Source organism: Coregonus clupeaformis, unplaced genomic scaffold (assembly GCF_020615455.1).
Source record: "Coregonus clupeaformis isolate EN_2021a unplaced genomic scaffold, ASM2061545v1 scaf1156, whole genome shotgun sequence".
Lineage (NCBI taxonomy): Eukaryota > Metazoa > Chordata > Actinopteri > Salmoniformes > Salmonidae > Coregonus > Coregonus clupeaformis.
In genome coordinates this window covers 127,634-150,191 of record NW_025534610.1, presented here as the reverse complement: position 1 = coordinate 150,191, position 22,558 = coordinate 127,634, and the positions used below count along the sequence as shown (strand labels likewise).

General features: G+C 40.9%; 1 protein-coding gene across 3 annotated transcripts; it reads right to left on the bottom strand.

The window, feature by feature from the left end:
* Nucleotides 1-2,513: 2,513 nt before the first annotated feature.
* LOC121555584 (zinc finger protein 239) lies at nt 2,514-22,166 on the bottom strand. 3 transcript variants are annotated; one of them, XM_041869420.2, is made up of 2 exons: nt 21,996-22,166; nt 2,514-3,729 (listed from the first exon to the last, which is right to left on the bottom strand). In XM_041869420.2, the coding sequence occupies exons 1-2, from the start codon at nt 22,147-22,149 to the stop codon at nt 2,516-2,518; spliced, it is 1,368 nt and encodes a 455-aa protein (XP_041725354.2). In that variant the 5' UTR covers nt 22,150-22,166; the 3' UTR covers nt 2,514-2,515. The 3 variants fall into 3 exon arrangements, with proteins under 3 accessions (XP_041725354.2, XP_045073568.1, XP_045073566.1); XM_045217633.1 differs by lacking the exon at nt 21,996-22,166 and adding an exon at nt 9,431-9,589; XM_045217631.1 differs by lacking the exon at nt 2,514-3,729 and adding an exon at nt 14,872-16,476.
* Nucleotides 22,167-22,558: the final 392 nt, after the last annotated feature.

The following is a 22,558-nucleotide window of genomic DNA, read 5'->3' as shown; positions in this document are numbered from 1 at the left end:
AGGTTCCCTAACTGACTGAAACTCTTTCCACACTGGGAGCAGTGGTAGGTCTTATCCTATCCTGTGTGTGCCCTCTCATGTGTTTTCAGATTCCATAACTGGGTAAAAACTCCATCCCAGTGGGACATTGGAAAGGCTTTCTTTTCTCCTGTGTTTTCAGATTCCCTAACTGGGTAAAACTCTTTCCACAGTGGGACATTGGAAAGGCTTTTCTCATGTGTTTTCAGATTCCCTAACTGGGTAAAAACTCTTTCCACAGTGGGACATTGGAAAGGCTTTTCTCATGTGTTTTCAGATGCCATAACTGGGTAAAAACTCCTTCCACAGTGGGACATTGGAAAGGCTTTTCTCCTGTGTTTTCAGATTCCCTAACTGGGTAAAACTCCTTCCACAGTTGGACATTGGAAAGGCTTTTCTCCTGTGTTTTCAGATTCCCTAACTGGGTAAAACTCCTTCCACAGTGGGACATTGGAAAGGCTTTTCTCCTGTGTTTTCAGATTCCCTAACTGGGCAAAACTCCTTCCACAGTGGGACATTGGAAAGGCTTTTCTCCTGTGTTTTCAGATTCCCTAACTGGGTAAAACTCCTTCCACAGTTGGACATTGGAAAGGCTTTTCTCCTGTGTTTTCAGATTCCCTAACTGGGCAAAACTCCTTCCACAGTGGGACATTGGAAAGGCTTTTCTCCTGTGTTTTCAGATTCCCTAACTGGGTAAAACTCCTTCCACAGTTGGACATTGGAAAGGCTTTTCTCCTGTGTTTTCAGATTCCCTAACTGGGCAAAACTCCTTCCACAGTGGGACATTGGAAAGGCTTTTCTCCTGTGTTTTCAGATTCCCTAACTGGGTAAAACTCCTTCCACAGTTGGACATTGGAAAGGCTTTTCTCCTGTGTTTTCAGATTCCCTAACTGGGCAAAACTCCTTCCACAGTGGGACATTGGAAAGGCTTTTCTCCCTGTGTTTTCAGATTCCCTAACTGGGCAAAACTCCTTCCACAGTGGGACATTGGAAAGGCTTTTCTCCTGTGTTTTCAGATTCCCCTAACTGGGCAAAACTCCTTCCACAGTGGGACATTGGAAAGGCTTTTCTCCTGTGTTTTCAGATTCCCTAACTGGGTAAAACTCCTTCCACAGTTGGACATTGGAAAGGCTTTTCTCCTGTGTTTTCAGATTCCCTAACTGGGTAAAAACTCCTTCCACAGTGGGACATTGGAAAGGCTTTTCTCCTGTGTTTTCAGATTCCCTAACTGGGTAAAACTCCTTCCACAGTGGGACATTGGAAAGGCTTTTCTCATGTGTTTTCAGATGCCATAACTGGGTAAAAACTCTTTCCACAGTGGGACATTGGAAAGGCTTTTCTCCTGTGTTTTCAGATTCCCTAACTCTGTAAAACTCTTTCCACAGTGGGACATTGGAAAGGCTTTTCTCATGTGTTTTCAGATTCCCTAACTGAGTAAAACTCTTTCCACAGTGGGACATTGGAAAGGCTTTTTCTCCTGTGTGTGCCTACTCTAGCATTTTCAGACTCCCTAACTGGGTAAAACATTTGCAGATTCTATTCTATTGCACAACAGAACATTTTGCAACTGTTTCTATTGGACACATTCTGGTAAGTCCCTCCCCGTTTCACTCCATTTAAGAAACGTTTTGGAATGAATACACCCCCAGGGGTTGGAACCAACATTTTATTCCAATTGTTGTCATTCTGAACAGAACCACTATTTTTTCAATAAAGTTCTGAACCGGTTCAAACCACCCAAAAATTACAGATTGATATCGTTCCTTTCTGTTCCTTTTTTAACCTTTGAAATTGACATTTTTTTTACATTTAGCTCATTCAATTATTCACCAATCAGTGTGGACAGAGCAGTTTGCTATGGAGCTGGCCAGCTAGTTGTTTACATGTGGACAGAGCAGCTTGCTATGGAGCTGGCCAGCTAGTTGTTTACATGTGGACAGAGCAGTTTGCTATGGAGGAATGGTGTGGGTGTATATCGGTCATGAAAAATATGAATGCGAGTAGACCACTGATTGGCCAGCTCATCCTCCTTTAGACCGCTGATTGGCCAGCTCATCCTCCTCAGGGAGATGACATAATGTTCTATGAGGAAATAGTTTGAGATACAAGTTTGAGATGGGGTTTTTGAAGTGTGAATTTATACTTTGGCCACAAATACGAGTATAGGATGACTCAACAACGTTTATTTGGATGAGTTAACAGAATATGAACTTTTAAAAGTGAGATTTTCACTGGAAGGCAGCTTTAAAACAATGTTATTAATATAATATAATACAATATAATATGCCATTTAGCAGACGCTTTTATCCAAAGCGACTTACAGTCATGCATGCATACATTTTTACGTATGGGTGGTCCCGGGATCGAACCCACTACCTTGGCGTTACAAGCGCCGTGCTCTACCAGCTGAGCTACAGAGGACCACTAATTAACCAGTGACAATGCTTTCTTTCCCGGTTCTGTTTCTGTTCCTCAATATTTTTGTTCTTATGCGGTTTTATGTTCTGTTCTCCGAACCATTTCCAACTCCTGGGGTCGTTGTTAAGACTGTGTGTGTTCTCTCATGCCTTTTCAGGTTCCCTAACTGGGTAAAACCCTTTCCACACTGGGAACAATGGAGAGACTTCTCTCTTGTGTGTATTGTTTTATGTTCTTTCAGGCTCCGTAACCGTGTAAAACTCTTTCCACACTGGGAACATTGGAAAGGCTTCTCTCCTGTGTGTGTTCTCTCATGCCTTTTCAGGTTCCCTAACTGGGTAAAACCCTTTCCACACTGGGAACAATGGAGAGACTTCTCTCTTGTGTGTATTGTTTTATGTTCTTTCAGGCTCCGTAACCGTGTAAAACTCTTTCCACACTGGGAACATTGGAAAGGCTTCTCTCCGGTGTGTGTTCTTTTATGATCGTTCAGATACCCTAACCGTGTAAAACCCTTTCCACACTGGGAGCATTGAAAAGGTTTCTCTCCTGTGTGTAATTGTTTATGGTTTTTTAGGTTCGCTAACTTGGTAAAATTCTTTCCACACAGAGAGCAATGGTAAGATCTCTCCCCTGTGTGTGTCCTTTCATGCACCTTTAGGCTCCCTGACTGTGTAAAACTCTTTCCACACTGGGAGCATTGGTAAGGCTTCTCTCCTGTGTGTGTTTTCTCGTGCTTTTTCAGGTTTCCTAACCGTGTAAAACCCTTTCCACACTGGGAACATTGGAAAGGCTTCTCTCCTGTGTGTAATTTCGTATGTTTTATTAGGTTCCTTAACTTGGTAAAATCCTTTCCACACAGAGAGCAATGGTAAGATGTCTCCCCTTTGTGTATCGTTTCATGCTTTTTCAGGTTTCCTAACCACCTGAAACCCTTTCCACACTGGGAGCATTGGAGAGGCTTCTCTTCTGTGTGTATTATTTTATGTTCTTTCAGGCTCCCTAACCGTGTAAAACTCTTTCCACACTGGGAACATTGGAAAGGCTTCTCTCCTGTGTGTATTCTCTCATGCCTTTTCAGGTTCCCTAACCGTGTAAAACCCTTTCCACACTGGGAACATTGGAAAGGCTTCTCTCCTGTGTGTGTTCTATCATGGATTTTCAGTTTCCATAACCACTTAAAACTCATATTACACTGGGAACAGTGATGTCGTCCTGCTGGTTTGGGCGTCTCTGGGTCTGGTTCCGCTGTAGGACTCTTCCTGCTGTCAGAGGGAGAGTCTGGTCTCTCTCCTGCCAAAGACAAACAGAGTATTTAGTTAAACAGAGACCTGAATGAAACCTCCACATTATAATACTGTCTTCCTATTAGGTTTAATCCAGACTAGATCCCTCATTATAATATAGGAAATTTGCATCCTGGATGCTGGTTGGTTGATAGCAGTTAGTTATCTACGATAATCCATGGGTAATGGCTGTTAACAGTTCAATTTGAATTATCCCTATACATCCACTGTCCCACAGACAAGCCAGGCAATTCATAAACTAATCTCCACTGGAAACAATCATCTAGTCATTATTACCCCATGTTTCTAGTCTAGCATTTGGTTTGTAACAGAAATGATTTGTATAAACCTCTGTCTCTCCGACCTCTGCAAGTGTTAGAACCATTTTGTATGTAAAATAACATTAGTATAGAACTTATTTTGGTGATTTAATATTGGATAGAAATCAATTTTTTTTTAAATGTTTAAATGTTTTTATTTTATTTCCGTTTATTTCACCCTTTTTACTCTCAGAATCACTTCAGTTTGTTTTACATCAATATCAACTGGAACCTGTTTTACCATTAATATCAACTGGAACCTGTTTCACCATCAATATCAATTGGAACCTGTTTTACCATCAATATCAATTGGAACCTGTTTTACCATCAATATCAACTGGAACCTGTTTCACCATCAATATCAATTAGAACCTGTTTTACATAAATATCAATTGGAACCTGTTTTACCATCAATATCAACTGGAACCTGTTTCACCATCAATATCAATTAGAACCTGTTTCACCATCAATATCAATTGGAACCTGTTTTACCATCAATATCAATTGGAACCTGTTTTACCATCAATATCAACTGGAACCTGTTTTACCATCAATATCAACTGGAACCTGTTTTACCATTAATATCAACTGGAACCTGTTTTACCATCAATATCAATTTGAACCTGTTTTACATCAATATCAATTGGAACCTGTTTTACCATCAATATCAACTGGAACCTCTTTCACCATCAATATCAATTGGAACCTGTTTTACATCAATATCAATTGGAACCTGTTTTACCATCAATATCAACTGGAACCTGTTTCACCATCAATATCAATTAGAACCTGTTTCACCATCAATATCAATTGGAACCTGTTTTTACCATCAATATCAACTGGAACCTGTTTCACCATCAATATCAACTGGAACCTGTTTTACATCAATATCAATTAGAACCTGTTTCACCATCAATATCAACTGGAACCTGTTTCACCATCAATATCAATTGGAACCTGTTTTACCATCAATATCAGCTGGAACCTGTTTTACATCAATATCAATTAGAACCTGTTTCACCATCAATATCAATTAGAACCTGTTTCACCATCAATATCAATTGGAACCTGTTTTACCATCAATATCAATTGGAACCTGTTTTACATCAATATCAATTGGAACCTGTTTTACATCAATATCAACTGGAACCTGTTTCACCATCAATATCAACTGGAACCTGTTTTACATCAATATCAATTAGAACCTGTTTTACATCAATATCAATTAGAACCTGTTTTACCATCAATATCAATTGGAACCTGTTTTACCATCAATATCAATTAGAACCTGTTTTACCATCAATATCAACTGGAACCAGTTTTACATCAATATCAATTGGAACCTGTTTTACCATCAATATCAATTGGAACCTGTTTTACCATCAATATCAATTAGAACCTGTTTTACCATCAATATCAACTGGAACCAGTTTTACATCAATATCAATTAGAACCTGTTTTACCATCAATATCAATTGGAACCTGTTTTACCATCAATATCAATTAGAACCTGTTTTACCATCAATATCAACTGGAACCTGTTTTACCATCAACAACCAGTGTGCTTGGCTAGAAACTATGCCAATAGAATGAACAACCAGTGTGCTTCTATAGTTCTATTATATACAGTGTTTTTGGAAAGTATTCAGACCCTTTGACGTCTCCCTGTCCTTGCCGCTGAAAAACATCCCCACAGCATGATGCTGCCGCCACCATGCTTCACCGTAGGGATGGTGCCAGGTTTCCTCCAGACGTGATGCTTGGCATTCAGGCCAAAGAGTTCAATCTTGGTTTCATCAGACCAGAGAATCTTGTTTCTCATGGTCTGAGAGTCTTTAGGTGTCTTTTGGCAAACTCCAAGCGGGCTGTCATGTGCCTTTTACTGAGGAGTGGCTTCCGTCTGGCCACTCTACCATAAAGGCCTGATTGGTGGAGTGCTGCAGAGATGGCTGTCCTTCTGGAAGATGCTCCCATCTCCACAGAGGAACTCTGGAGCTCTGTCAGAGTGACCATCGGGTTCTTGGTCACCTCCATGACCAAGGCCCTTCTCCCCCGATTGCTCAGTTTGGCTGGGCGGCCAGCTCTAGGAAGAGTCTTGGTGGTTCCAAACTTCTTCCATTTAAGAATGATGCAGGCCACTCTGTTCTTGGAGTTCTTCAATGCTGCAGAAATTATTTGGTACCCTTCCACAGATCTGTGCCTCGACACAATCCTGTCTCGGCGCTCTCTACGGACAATCCCTTCGTCCTCATGGCTTGGTTTTTGCTCTGACATGCACTGTCAACTGTGGGACCTTATATAGACAGGTGTGTGCCTTTCCAAATCATGTCCAATCAATTGAATTTACCCCAGGTGGACTCCAATCAAGTTGTAGAAACATACAGTGGGGGAAAAAAGTATTTAGTCAGCCACCAATTGTGCAAGTTCTCCCACTTAAAAAGATGAGAGAGGCCTGTAATTTTCATCATAGGTACACGTCAACTATGATAGACAAATTGAGAAAGAAAAATCCAGATAATCACATTGTAGGATTTTTTATGAATTTATTTGCAAATTATGGTGGAAAATAAGTATTTGGTCACCTACAAACAAGCAAGATTTCTGGCTCTCACAGACCTGTAACTTCTTCTTTAAGAGGCTCCTCAGTCCTCCACTCGTTACCTGTATTAATGGCACCTGTTTGAACTTGTTATCGGTATAAAAGACACCTGTCCACAACCTCAAACAGTCACACTCCAAACTCCACTATGGCCAAGACCAAAGAGCTGTCAAAGGACACCAGAAACAAAATTGTAGACCTGCACCAGGCTGGGAAGACTGAATCTGCAATAGGTAAGAAGCTTGGTTTGAAGAAATCAACTGTGGGAGCAATTATTAGGAAATGGAAGACATACAAGACCACTGATAATCTCCCTCGATCTGGGGCTCCACGCAAGATCTCACCCCGCCGTGGGGTCAAAATGATCACAAGAATGGTGAGCAAAAATCCCAGAACCACACGGGGGACCTAGTGAATGACCTGCAGAGAGCTGGGACCAAAGTAACAAAGCCTACCATCAGTAACACACTACGCCGCCAGGGACTCAAATCCTGCAGTGCAAGACGTGTCCCCCTGTTTAAGCCAGTACATGTCCAGGCCCGTCTGAGGTTTGCTAGAGTGCATTTGGATGATCCAGAAGAGGATTGGGAGAATGTCATATGGTCAGATGAAACCAAAATATAACTTTTGGGTAAAAACTCAACTCGTCGTGTTTGGAGGACAAAGAATGCTGAGTTCCATCCAAAGAACACCATACCTACTGTGAAGCATGGGGGTGGAAACATCATGCTTTGGGGCTGTTTTTCTGCAAAGGGACCAGGACGACTGATCCGTGTAAAGGAAAGAATGAATGGGGCTATGTATCGTGAGATTTTGAGTGAAAACCTCCTTCCATCAGCAAGGGCATTGAAGATGAAACGTGGCTGGGTCTTTCAGCATGACAATGATCCCAAACACACCGCCCGGGCAATGAAGGAGTGGCTTCGTAAGAAGCATTTCAAGGTCCTGGAGTGGCCTAGCCAGTCTCCAGATCTCAACCCCATAGAAAATCTTTGGAGGGAGTTGAAAGTCCGTGTTGCCCAGCGACAGCCCCAAAACATCACTGCTCTAGAGGAGATCTGCATGGAGGAATGGGCCAAAATACCAGCAACAGTGTGTGAAAACCTTGTGAAGACTTACAGAAAACGTTTGACCTGTGTCATTGCCAACAAAGGGTATATAACAAAGTATTGAGAAACTTTTATTATTGACCAAATACTTATTTTCCACCATAATTTGCAAATAAATTCATTAAAAATCCTACAATGTGATTTTCTGGATTTTATTTTCTCATTTTGTCTGTCAAAGTTGACGTGTACCTATGATGAAAATTACAGGCCTCTCTCATCTTTTTAAGTGGGAGAACTTGCACAATTGGTGGCTGACTAAATACTTTTTTTCCCCCCACTGTATCAAGGATGATCAGTGGAAACAGGATGCACCTGAGCTCAATTTCGAGTCTCATAGCAAAGGGTCTGAATACTTATGTAAATAAGGTATTTCTGATTTTTATTTTTAATAAATTTGCTACAATTTCTAAAAACCTGTTTTTGCTTTGTCATTACAGGGTTCTGTGTGCAGATTGATGAAGAAAAAACGTTATTTAATCAATTTTAGAATAAGGCTGTAACGTAACAAAATGTGGAAAAGGTCAAGGGGTCTGAATACTTTCCGAATGCACTGTATGTATGTATATATATATATATATATATATATGTGTGTGGGCCACACAAGCTCACAGAACGGGACCGCCGAGAACTGTAGTGCGTAGCACCAAAAAATGAGTCTGTCCACGGTTGCAACATTCACTACGAGTTCCAACTGCCTCTGGAAGCAACGTCCCTTGGCCATCTGTTGGCAGATCTAAAACACAACGCAGTGGCAATCTACACCTGTCATATGTTGGGTTTCTTTATCAGATAATAAAACATCATTAGACCAACCCTGATTCCTTGGCCATCTGTTGGCAGATCTAAAACACAACGCAGTGGCAATCTACACCTGTCATATGTTGGGTTTCTTTATCAGATAATAAAACATCATTAGACCAACCCTGATTCCTTGGCCATCTGTTGGCTGATCAAAACACAACGCAATCTACACCGGTCATGAAGGATAAATAAAATGCATTTACTCAATAAAATAAAGTTAATGAAAACATGTTGTTCATCTTTTTAAAAAAATAACTGTTTTATGAAAGAATGAAGGCAGTCAAACCCATGTTCAGGTGAAGCACTGCTCTTCACCTCATGCTTAAAACAGCCCTTAGTTGTGTTATTTATGATAATCCACAGGTTCTCATGCCTTATTGCTTCAATTCAAATAACCGGTGGCCAGTATTTTTAGAACATTTCATCCAGATAAAAAAAGAATCCTTCCTTGTCTTGGTTCTGTCCTCTTTTATCATTTGAAATCAGACATGAGTTGGGCTGTAATATATGATATGGTATCATAAGAGATTTCAAATCAGATCAGTCTGCCTAACTTATAACTGAAAAACGATGGACCTAATACTAACACCATTTATATTTAATCATGTTTTTTTTTTTTTATTATAACTTTGCTGTCATGGGATGTCGCGTATAGAGACTGAGCAAAGCACTACAGAAAGAGATATTCAGCGACGTTTAAAAATGTTGTGAAAAATAAAAGCATTTGTTCTATTAACATTTTGTTGACGCCTCCACGCTTGATCAATTCCTACAGTACAGAACAACATATCCAAGTGTAGAATGCCATTTTAAAACCACACATTAGTTGACTAATTACAACTGCAGAGTTTGTTCCCCTGTTTTTAAGATAGTACTCACTGTATTTACTGGTGTTAATCAGTTCTCCAGTCTTCTGTTCTTCTTCTTCCTCCTCCAATGTGACAGTAATCTCCCCTTCCTCCTTAACTCCAAAAACGTCCTCCTCTTCTTTCACTGTAACATCCTCCTCCTCTTTCACTCTGAACGCGTCTTCCTCTTCTTTCACTGTAACATCCTCCTCCTCTTTCACTCTGAACGCGTCTTCCTCTTCTTTCACTGTAACGTCTTTCTCTTCTTCTTTCACGGTAACAGCTTCACCCTCTACTTGTTTTTGTATTGTAACATCCTCCTCTTCCTCCTCCTCTTTCACTAGAGCTTCTTTCTCCGTCCAGCAGACCTCCTCTTCTTTAGCAGGAGGAGAGTAGCTTAGTGAGCTCATGGTCGGGGATGTTAGCTAGCTAGGCTAGTGAGGGGGAACTTAAGCAGACGAACAGCAACAACGTCAATACGAAATTAAATGGGAAAACGAGTCGTTTCCACAGAAGTGTGTTTAAAACATAGTTGCAAATAAATCGTCTAAAGAAGTTGAACGTTTCGACTATGTTGGCGAGCTACCGAGGAGGCTGCAGTTGGTGAAGAAGCGTTCCGTCCACTAGATTATACGTCACACTAGCAGCGTCGCCTGAAAGACGCACATCGCCATCTGCTGTCTGGAGTGGGTAACGCAGTTGAGGGGAAAAAAACTTGATTTCATTGAATAATATTATATCAACACGTACAGAGAACAGCATGTGTTGATTGATTAGTTCAGATATAATCAAAATTATCAAAATAGGCACCTACAGTTGACACCCTTGATAAAGATGAGGAAAATTTACTTTAAAAAAATAACTAATTCAAATACTTTGCTATTTTGTTTGCAAAACATTTCTTTTAAAAAGTAATACAATTGCTAAGAGAAAGGGCTGAAAATAGATCTCCTTGGCAACGCACACCAGTGGCGGGTTTAGAGTCGAAATGAGAACGCATGAGCAGAAAATAACCCCATACCTACTGTCAAATATGGTGCTGGATCTTTGATGTTATGGGGCTATTTTTGCTTCTACTGGTCCTGGGGCCCATGTTAAGGTCAACAGCATCATGAACTTTACCCGGTACCAGGATTTTTTAGCCCAAGACCTGGTTGCCTCGACCAGGAGGCTGAAACTTGGACGCAAGTGGATCTTCCAGCAAGACCGTAACCCCAAGCACACATGAAAATCCACAAAGAAATTGTTAATTGGGCCCAAAATCAACATTTTTCAATGGCCATCTCAGTCTTCGGGCTTGAATTCCATTGAAAACCTGTGGTTTGAATTGAAGAGGGGCAGTCCATAAGAGCAGACGAAGGATATCAAGGATCTGGAAAGATTCTGTATGGAGGAATGGTCTAAGATCCCTCACAATGTGTTCTCCAATCTCATAAAACATTGTAGAAAATGGCTCAGTGTATTTGTATTTGTATTTCTTTATTATGGATCCCCATTAGTTCCTGCCAAGGCAGCGGCTACTCTTCCTGGGGTTTATTATGGATCCCCATTAGTTCCTGCCAAGGCAGCAGCTACTCTTCCTGGGGTTTATTATGGAATGCCCCATAATGACTAAGTGGAAACAGTTTTTTAGAAATGTTAGCTAATTTATAAAACATTAAAAACAGAAATACCTTATTTACATAAGTATTCAGACACTTTGTTATGAGACTCAAAATTGAGCTCAGGTGCATCCTGTTTCCATTGATCATCCTTGAGATGTTTCAACAACTTGATTGGAGTCCACCCGTGGTAAATGTAATTGATTGGACATGATTTGGAAAGGCAGACACCTCTCTGTATAACGTCCCACAGTGCCTAGTCAGAGCAAAAACCAAGCCATGAGGTCGAAGGAATTGTCCGTAGAGCTCCGAGACAGGATTGTGTCGAGGCACAGATCTGGGAAAGGGTACCAAAACATTTCTGCAGCAATGAAGGTGCCCAAGAACACAGTGGCCTCCATCATTCTTAAATGGAAGAAGTTTGGAACCACCAAGACTCTTCCTAGAGCTGGCTGCCCGGCCAAACTGAGCAATCGGGGGAGAAGGGCCTTGGTCAGGGAGGTGACCAAGAACCCGATGATCACTCTGACAGAGTTCCAGAGTTCCTTTGTGGAGATGGGAGAACCTTCCAGAAGGACAACCATCTCTGCAGCACTCCACCAAGCAGGCCTTTATGGTAGTGGCCAGATGGAAGCCAATCCTCAGTTAAAGGCACATGACAGCCCGCTTGGAGTTTGCCAAAGGGCACCCAAAGGACTCAGACCATGAGAAACAAGATTCTCTGGTCTGATGAAACCAAGATTGAACTCTTTGGCCCGAATGCCAAGGAGTGTCTTTGGGACAAGTCTCTGAATGTCCTTGAGTGGCCCAGCCAGAGCCCGGACTTGAACCCGATATAACATCTCTGGAGAGACCTGAAAATAGCTGTGCAGCGACGCTCCCCATCCAACCTGACAGAGCTTGAGAGGATCTGCAGAGAAGAATGGGAGAAACTCCCCAAATACAGGTGTGCCAAGCTTGTAGCGTCATACTCAAAAAGACTCGAGGCTGTAATCGCTGCCAAAGGTGCTTCAACAAAGTACTGAGTGAAGATTCTGAATACTTATGTAAATGTGATATTTCAGTTTTTATTGTATAAAAACCTGTTTTTGATTTGTCATTTTGGGGGTATTATGTGTAGATTGATGAGGAAAAACAACAACAATGTAATCCATTTTAGAATAAGGCTGTAACGTAGCAAAATGTGGAAAAAGTCAATGGGTCTGAATACTTTCCGAATGCCCTGTAATGAACGTCCACTAGCGGCATTCCACATTTGATTTATATTCAGACAAAAATATGTTGCAATAATCAAATGCTTTTTACAATCAGCACCTGTGCTTTCTTTCTCTGACATGGTGGAATAATACTTTTGGGAACATTGAGGAGGTAGCTAGTGAATGTTCCACATGTCAACAACTTATCAAAGTTATCAGAACAACGTCATCACATTTTCATACACCTTTAGCTTGATGACTAGAACACAAATTAAGTCAATGAAACAAAACGACTAAATTGACGAGGTTTCAAGGTTAGAATCAATAAATAGGCTACACATTCTATTCATCTATTTAATAATCTACAAATATCCAAATAATTTCATGGACATCAAAGGGTTTAGACTTGTATTCAATCAATCAAAATCATAATCAAAATAAAATACACATTTTAAAATGTTAATCTGATGTTAGACATGATCATGTCTCGAGAAGAAAAAACTCAAGTATGCCACATTTTTTTGTAAGGCTCTGTCGCAGCCGGCCGCGACCGGGAGACTCATGGGTGGCGCACAATTGGCCCAGCGTCGTCCAGGGTAGGGGAGGGAATGGCCGGCAGGGATGTAGCTCAGTTGATAGAGCATGGCGTTTGCAACGCCAGGGTTGTGGGTTCGATTCCCACGGGGGGCCAGTATTAAAAAAAAGATGTATTCACTAACTGTAAGTCGCTCTGGATAAGAGCGTCTGCTAAATGACTAAAATGTAAATGTAAGATTTCATATAAACATGATTTCATGTGGCTTAAACAAAAACAAATTCTCAGTCAAAAACACAAGTCAGAACACAGCCCCTATATTCTCTTATTTAGGTCCTGTGTCCTAGAAAATGTCTTTCCACAATTAGGTTCCCTAACTGACTGAAACGCTTTCCACAATTAGGTTCCCTAACTGACTGAAACTCTTTCCACACTGGGAGCAGTGGTATTTCTTATCCTATCCTGTGTGTGCCCTCTCATGTGTTTTCAGATTCCATAACTGGGTAAAACTCCTTCCACAGTGGACATTGGAAAGGCTTTTTCTCCTGTGTGCGCCTACTCGAGCATTTCCAGACTCCCTAACTGGGTAAAACATTTGCAGATTCTATTCTATTGCACAACAGAACATTTTGCAACTGTTTCGAGTTTCTATTGGACAAATTCTGGTAAGTCCCTCCCCGTTTCACTCCATTTAAGAAACGTTTTGGAATGAATACACCCCAGGGGTTGTAACCAACATTTTATTCCAATTGTTTTGTTCTGAAGAGAACCACTATTTTTTTCAAAAAAGTTCTGAACTGGTTCAAACCCCCCAAAAAGTACCGATTGATATTGTTCCTTTCTGTTCCTTTTTTAACCTTTGAAATTCACATTTTTTACATTTAGCTCATTCAATTATTCACCAATCAGTGTGGACAGAGCAGATTGCTATGGAGCTGGCCAGCTAGTTGTTTACATGTGGACAGAGCAGATTGCTATGGAGCTGGCCAGCTAGTTGTTTACATGTGGACAGAGCAGATTGCTATGGAGCTGGCCAGCTAGTTGTTTACATGTGGACAGAGCAGATTGCTATGGAGCTGGCCAGCTAGTTGTTTACATGTGGACAGAGCAGATTGCTATGGAGGAATGGTGTGGGTGTATATCGGTCATGAAAAATATGAACGCGAGTAGACCACTGATTGGCCAGCTCATCCTCCTTTAGACCACTGATTGGCCAGCTCATCCTCCTTTAGACCACTGATTGGCCAGCTCATCCTCCTTTAGAACGCTGATTGGCCAGCTCATCCTCCTTTAGAACGCTGATTGGCCAGATCATCCTCCTTTAGAACGCTGATTGGCCAGCTCATCCTCCTTTAGAACGCTGATTGGCCAGCTCATCCTCCTTTAGAACGCTGATTGGCCAGCTCATCCTCCTTTAGACCGCTGATTGGCCAGCTCATCCTCCTTTAGAACGCTGATTGGCCAGCTCATCCTCCTTTAGAACGCTGATTGGCCAGCTCATCCTCCTTTAGAACGCTGATTGGCCAGCTCATCCTCCTTTAGAACGCTGATTGGCCAGCTCATCCTCCTTTAGAACGCTGATTGGCCAGCTCATCCTCCCTTTAGACCGCTGATTGGCCAGCTCATCCTCCTTTAGACCGCTGATTGGCCAGCTCATCCTCCTTTAGAACGCTGATTGGCCAGCTCATCCTCCTTTAGAACGCTGATTGGCCAGCTCATCCTCCTTTAGAACGCTGATTGGCCAGCTCATCCTCCTTTAGACCGCTGATTGGCCAGCTCATCCTCCTTTAGACCGCTGATTGGCCAGCTCATCCTCCTTTAGACCGCTGATTGGCCAGCTCATCCTCCTCAGGGAGATGACATCATGTTCTATGAGGAAATAGTTTGAGAAGTTCAAAGGGTTTTTGAAGTGTGAATTTATACTTTGGCCACAAATACGAGTATAGGATGACTCAACAACGTTTATTTGGATGAGTTAACAGAATATGAACTTTTAAAAGTGAGATTTTCACTGGACGGCTGCTTTAAAACAATGTTATTAATATAATATAATATAATATAATATGCCATTTAGCAGACGCTTTTATCCAAAGCGACTTACAGTCATGCATGCATACATTTTTACGTATGGGTGGTCCCGGGGATCGAACCCACTACCTTGGCGTTACAAACGCCGTGCTCTACCAGCTGAGCTACAGAGGACCACTAATTAACGAGTGACAATGCTTTCTTTCCCGGTTCTGTTTCTGTTCCTCAATATTTTTTGTTCTTATGCGGTTTTATGTTCTGTTCTCCGAACCATTTCCAACTCCTAGGGTCGTTGTTAAGACTGTGTGTATTCTCTCATGCCTTTTCAGGTTCCCTAACTGGGTAAAACCCTTTCCACACTGGGAACAATGGAGAGACTTCTCTCCTGTGTGTATTCTCTCATGCCTTTTCAGGTTCCCTAACTGGGTAAAACCCTTTTTACACTGGGAACATTGAAAAGGCTTCTCTCTTGTGTGTATTCTTTTATGGTCCTTCAGGTTCCCTAACCGTGTAAAACCCTTTCCACACTGGGAGCATTGGAAAGGCTTCTTTCCTGTGTGTAATTTTTCATGTTTTTTTAGGTTCCCTAACTTGGTAAAATCCTTTCCACACAGAGAGCAATGGTAAGATGTCTCCCCTTTGTGTGTTCTCTCATGCTTTTTCAGGTTCCCTAACCGTGTAAAACTGTTTCCACACTGGGAGCATTGGAAAGGCTTCTCTCCTGTGTGTGTTCTTTTATGATCTTTCAGATTCCCTAACCGTGTAAAACCCTTTCCACACTGGGAGCATTGAAAAGGTTTCTCTCCTGTGTGTAATTGTTTATGTTTTTTTAGGTTCCCTAACTTGGTAAAATTCTTTCCACACAGAGGACAATGGTAAGATGTCTCCCCTGTGTGTGTCCTTTCATGGACCTTCAGGCTCCCTAACTGTGTAAAACTGTTTCCACACTGGGAGCATTGGAAAGGCTTCTCTCCTGTGTGTGTTCTCTCATGCTTTTTCAGGTTCCCTAACAGGGTAAAACCCTTTCCACACAGGGAACATTGGAAATGCTTCTCTCCTGTGTGTATTAATTGATGTTCTTTCAGGCTCCGTAACCGTGTAAAACTCTTTCCACACTGGGAACATTGGAAAGGCTTCTCTCCTGTGTGTATTCTCTTATGGTCCTTCAGATTCCCTAACCGTGTAAAACCCTTCCCACACTGGGAACATTGGAAAGGCTTCTCTCCTGTGTGTAATTTTGTATGTTTTATTAGGTTCCTTAACTTGGTAAAATCCTTTCCACACAGAGAGCAATGGTAAGATGTCTCCCCTTTGTGTATCGTTTCATGCTTTTTCAGGTTTCCTAACCACCTGAATCCCTTTCCACACTGGGAGCATTGGAAAGGCTTCTCTCCTGTGTGTATTATTTTATGTTCTTTCAGGCTCCCTAACCGTGTAAAACTCTTTCCACACTGGGAACATTGGAAAGGCTTCTCTCCTGTGTGTGTTCTCTCATGCCTTTTCAGGTTCCCTAACCGTGTAAAACCCTTTCCACACTGGGAACATTGGGAAGGCTTCTCTCCTGTGTGTGTTCTATCATGGATTTTCAGTTTCCATAACCACTTAAAACTCATATTACACTGGGAACAGTGATGTCGTCCTGCTGGTTTGGGCGTCTCTGGGTCTGGTTCCGCTGTAGGACTCTTCCCGCTGTCAGAGTGAGAGTCAGGTCTCTCTCCTGTCAAAGACAAACATAGTATCTAGTTAAACAGAGACCTGAATGAAACCTCCACATGATAAAACTGTCTTCCTATGAGGTTTAATCCAGACTAGATCCCTCATTATAAAATAGGACATTTGCATCCTGGATGCTGATTGGTTGATAGCATTAGTTATCTACGATAATCCATGGGTAATGGCTGTTAACAGTTCTATTTGAATTATTCCTACACATCCACTGTCCCACAGCCCCGGCCAGGCAATTCATAAACTAATCTCCACTGGAAACAATCATCTAGTCATTATTACCCCATGTTTCTAGTCTAGCAGTTGGTTTGTAACAGAAATGATTTGTATAAACCTCTGTCTCTCCGACCTCTGCAAGTGTTAGAACCATTTTGTATGTAAAATAACATTAGTATAGAACTTATTTTGGTGATTTAATATTGGATAGAAATCGATTTTTTAAATGTTTAAATGTTTTTATTTTATTTCCATTTATTTCACCCTTTTTACTCTCATCATCACTTTAGTTTGTTTTACATCAATATCAACTGGAACCTGTTTTACCATCAATATCAATTAGAACCTGTTTAACCATCAATATCAATTGGAACCTGTTTTACCATCAATATCAATTGGAACCTGTTTTACCATCAATATCAACTGGAACCTGTTTTACCATCAATATCAATTGGAACCTGTTTTACCATCAATATCAATTGGAACCTGTTTTACCATCAATATCAACTGGAACCTGTTTTACCATCAATATCAATTGGAACCTGTTTTACCATCAATATCAACTGGAACCTGTTTTACCATCAATATCAATTGGAACCTGTTTTACCATCAATATCAACTGGAACCTGTTTTATCATCAATATCAATTGGAACCCGTTTTACCATCAATATCAATTAGAACCTGTTTTACCATCAATATCAACTGGAACCTGTTTTACCATCAATATCAACTGGAACCTGTTTTACCATCAATATCAATTGGAACCCGTTTTACCATCAATATCAATTAGAACCTGTTTTACCATCAATATCAACTGGAACCTGTTTTACCATCAATATCAATAGGAACCTGTTTTACCATCAATATCAATTAGAACCTGTTTTACATCAATATCAATTAGAACCTGTTTTACCATCAATATCAATTAGAACCTGTTTTACCATCAATATAAATGAGAACCTGTTTTACCATCAATATCAAGTAGAACCTGTTTCACCATCAATATCAATTGGAACCTGTTTTACCATCAATATAAATTAGAACCTGTTTTACCATCAATATCAATTAGAACCTGTTTCACCATCAATATCAATTAGAACCTGTTTTACCATCAATATCAATTAGAACCTGTTTTACCATCAATATCAACTGGGACCTGTTTTACCATCAATATCAACTGGAACCTGTTTTACCATCAATATCAATTAGAACCTGTTTTACCATCAATATCAACTCGGACCGGTCTATGTTTACCTGGATTTTTGCTTTCTTTACCATTCAACAACAAAATAACTGTGTGACAAACCTTTGAGTATAATAATAAATGGGTTTTCTGTTCCACCAAGAAATGATGTGTACCAAGTTCTTACGATACGAATCTCCCTGACTGATTTATATGCATTCATGTGACAGACCACACCCACGTGAATATTTATTGGTCAGCTGCGGCCTGAGTTAGCTTTAGTTGGCTAGCTAGCAAAAAATACAATCCATCTAGTTGCTGTCATCCAGCTGCAGAGGTTGATGTGACTGAGTTAGCTTTAGTTGGCTAGCTAGCAAGAGAGAAGAACGTTAGCCAGCCTGCATAGCAACCATTTCTGTTTAGAAAAAAACAACCAGTGTGCTTGGCTAGAAACTATACCAACAGAATGAACAACCAGTGTGCTTGGCTAGAAACTATGCCAATAGAATGAACAACCAGTGTGCTTGGCTAGAAACTATACCAACAGAATGAACAACCAGTGTGCTTCTATAGTTGTTTTATTATATACAGTGCATTTGGAAAGTATTCAGACCCTTTGACTTTTTCCACATTTTGTTACGTTACAACCTTATTCTAAATTTAATTGTTCCCCCCCTCATCAATCTACACACAATACCCCATAATGACAAAGCAAAAACTGGTTTTTAGAAATGTTTGCTAATTTATTAAAAATACAAAACGTAAATATAACATTTACATAAGTATTCAGACCCTTTACTCTACTTTGTTGAAGCACCTTTGGCAGCGATTACAGCCTCGAGTCTTCTTGGGTATGACGCTACAAGCTTGGCCCACCGGTATTTGTGGAGTTTCTCCCATTCTTCTCTGCAGATCCTCTCAAGCTCTGTCAGGTTGGATGGGGAGCGTTGCTGCACAGCTATTTTAGGTCTCTCCAGAAATGTTTAATCAGGTTCAAGTCCGGGCTCTGGCTGGGCCACTCAAGGACATTCAGAGATTTGTCCCGAAGCCACTCCTGCATTGTCTTGGCTGTGTGCTTAGGGTCGTTGTCCTGTTGGAAGGTGAACCTTCACCCCAGTCTGAGGCCCTAAGTGCTCTGGAGCAGGTTTTCATCAAGGATCTCTCTGTATTTTGCTCCGTTCATCTTTCCCTCGATCCTGACTAGTCTCCCCCGCTGAAAAACATCCCCACAGCATGATGCTGCCACCACCATGCTTCACCGTGGGGATGGTGCCAGGTTTCCTCCAGACGTGACGCCTGGCATTCAGGCCAAAGAGTTCAATCTTGGTTTCATCAGACCAGAGAATCTTGTTTCTCATGGTCGGAGTCCTTTAGGTGCCTTTTGGCAAACTCCAAGCAGGCTATCATGTGCCTTTTACTGAGGAGTGGCTTCCGTCTGGCCACTCTACCATAAAGGCCTGATTGGTGAAGTGCTGCAGAGATGGTTGTCCTTCTGGAAGGTTCTCCCATCTCCACAGAGGAACTCTGGAGCTCTGTCAGAGTGACCATCGGGTTCTTGGTCACCTCCCTGACCAAGGCCCTTCTCCCCTGATTGCGCAGTTTGACCGGGCGGCCAGCTCTAGGAAGAGTCTTGGTGGTTCCAAACTTCTCCCATTTAAGAATGATGGAGGCCACTCTGTTCTTGGAGTTCTTCAATGCTGCAGAAATTATTTGGTACCCTTCCACAGATCTGTGCCTCGACACAATCCTGTCTCTGAGCTCTACAGACAATTCCTTCAACCTCATGGCTTGGTTTTTGCTCTGACATGCACTGTCAACTGTGGGGCCTTATATTGACAGGTGTGTGCCTTTCCAAATCATGTCCAATCAATTGAATTTATCACAGGTGGACTCCAATCAAGTTGTAGAAACATCTCAAGGATGATCAATGGAAACAGGATGCACCTGAGCTCAATTTCGAGTCTCATAGCAAAGGGTCTGAATACTTATGTAAATAAGGTATTTCTGATTTTTATTTTTAATAAATTTGCTACAATTTCTAAAAACCTGTTTTTGCTTTGTCATTACAGGGTTCTGTGTGTTGATTGATGAAGAAAAAAAGTTATTTAAGACATTTTACAATAAGGCTGTAACGTAACAAAATGTGGAAAAGGTCAAGGGGTCTGAATACTTTCCGAATGCACTGTATGTATGTATATATATATATGTATATATATATATATATATATATATATATATATATATATATATATATATATATATATGTGTGGGCACACAAGCTCACAGAACGGGACCGGCGAGTACTGTAGTGCGTAGCGCCAAAAAATAGTCTGTCCACGGTTGCAACATTCACTACCGAGTTCCAACTGCCTCTGGAAGCAACGTCCCTTGGCCATCTGTTGGCAGATCTAAAAACAACGCAGTGGCAATCTACACCTGTCATATGTTGGTTTCTTTATCAGATAATAAAACATCATTAGACCAACCCTGCCTGATTCCTTGGCCATCTGTTGGCAGATCTAAAAACAACGCAGTGGCAATCTACACCTGTCATATGTTGGTTTCTTTATCAGATAATAAAACATCATTAGACCAACCCTGATTCCTTGGCCATCTGTTGGCTGATCAAAACACAACACAGTGGCAATCTACACCTGTCATATGTTGGTTTCTTTATCAGATAATAAAACATCATTAGACCAACCCTGATTCCTTGGCCATCTGTTGGCTGATCAAAACACAACACAGTGGCAATCTACACCTGTCATATGTTGGGTTTCTTTATCAGATAATAAAACATAATTAGACCAACCCTGATTCCTTGGCCATCTATCTGTTGGCAGATCTAAAAACAACGCAGTGGCAATCTACACCTGTCATATGTTGGTTTCTTTATCAGATAATAAGACATCATTAGACCAACCCTGATTCCTTGGCCATCTGTTGGCAGATCTAAAAACAACGCAGTGGCAATCTACACCTGTCATATGTTGGTTTCTTTATCAGATAATAAAACATCATTAGACCAACCCTGATTCCTTGGCCATCTGTTGGCTGATCAAAACACAACACAGTGGCAATCTACACCTGTCATATGTTGGTTTCTTTATCAGATAATAAAACATCATTAGACCAACCCTGATTCCTTGGCCATCTGTTGGCTGATCAAAACACAACACAGTGGCAATCTACACCTGTCATATGTTGGGTTTCTTTATCAGATAATAAAACATCATTAGACCAACCCTGATTCCTTGGCCATCTGTTGGCTGATCAAAACACAACGCAGTGGCAATCTACACCTGTCATATGTTGGGTTTCTTTATCAGATAATAAAACATAATTAGACCAACCCTGATTCCTTGGCCATCTGTTGGCTGATCAAAACACAACGCAATCTACACCGGTCATGAAGGATAAATAAAATGCATTTACTCAATAAAATAAAGTTAATGAAAACATGTTGTTCATCTTTTTTTTTTAAATAACTGTTTTATGAAAGAATGAAGGCAGTCAAACCCATGTTCTGGTGAAGCACTGCTCTTCACCTCATGCTTAGAACAGCCCTTAGTTGTGTTATTTATGATAATCCACAGGTTATCACGCCTTATTGCTTAAATACAAATAACCGGTGGCCAGTATTTTTAGAACATTTCATCCAGATAAAAAAAGAATCCTTCCTTGTCTTGGTTCTGTCCTCTTTTATCATTTGAAATCAGACATGAGTTGGGCTGTAATATATGATATGGTATCATAAGAGATTTCAAATCAGATCAGTCTGCCTAACTTATAACTGAAAAACGATGGACCTAATACTAACACCATTGATATTTAATCATGTTTTTAAAAAAATGTATAACTTTGCTGTCATGGGATGTCGCGTATAGAGACTGAGCAAAGCACTACAGAAAGAGATATTCAGCGACGTTTAAAAATGTTGTGAAAAATAAAAGCATTTGTTCTATTAACATTTTGTTGACACCTCCACACTTGATCAATTCCTACAGTACAGAACAACATATCCAAGTGTAGAATGCCATTTTAAAACCACACATTAGTTGACTAATTACAACTGCAGAGTTTGTTCCCCTGTTTTTAAGATAGTACTCACTGTATTTACTGGTGTTAATCAGATCTCCAGTCTTCTGTTCTTCTTCTTCCTCCTCATCCAATGTGACAGTAATCTCCCCTTCCTCCTTAACTCCAAAAACGTCTTCCTCTTCTTTCACTGTGACGGTCATCTCCTCCTTCTCCTCCTCCTTCATTCCAAAAACGGCATCCTTCTCTTCCTCCTCTTCTTCTTTCACGGTAGCTAACATCCTCCTCCTCTTTCACCCTGAAAGCTTCTTCCTCTTCTTTCACTGTAACGTCTTTCTCTTCTTCTTTCACGGTAACAGCCTCACCCTCTACTTGTTTTTGTATTGTAACATCCTCCTCTTCCTCCTCCTCTTTCACTACCTCCTCTTCTTTAGCAGCTGGGGGGGTAGCTGGTCGGGGATGTTAGCTAGCTAGTTAGCGTCTAGCCGAGTACTACTGTTAAGTTAACCAGCTAGCTAGATGAGTAACAACGTAAATATGGAATTAAATGGGATAAACAGCTAGACGACAGAAGTGTGTTTAAAACACAGTGGCTAATATACACGACAAAAGCGTCTAAAGAGCTCCAATATTTCG

What these genes read in the sequence shown, in the direction of transcription:
- LOC121555584 (XM_045217631.1), bottom strand. Translation starts at nt 22,149, where the DNA reads ATGAAGGAGGAGGAGAAGGAGGAGATGACCGTCACAGTGAAAGAAGAG. An exon ending in GATTAACACCAGTAAATACA is followed by an intron (nt 16,477 to 21,995) that starts GTGAGTACTATC and finishes TGTCTTTGACAG; the next exon opens with GAGAGAGACCTGACTCTCAC.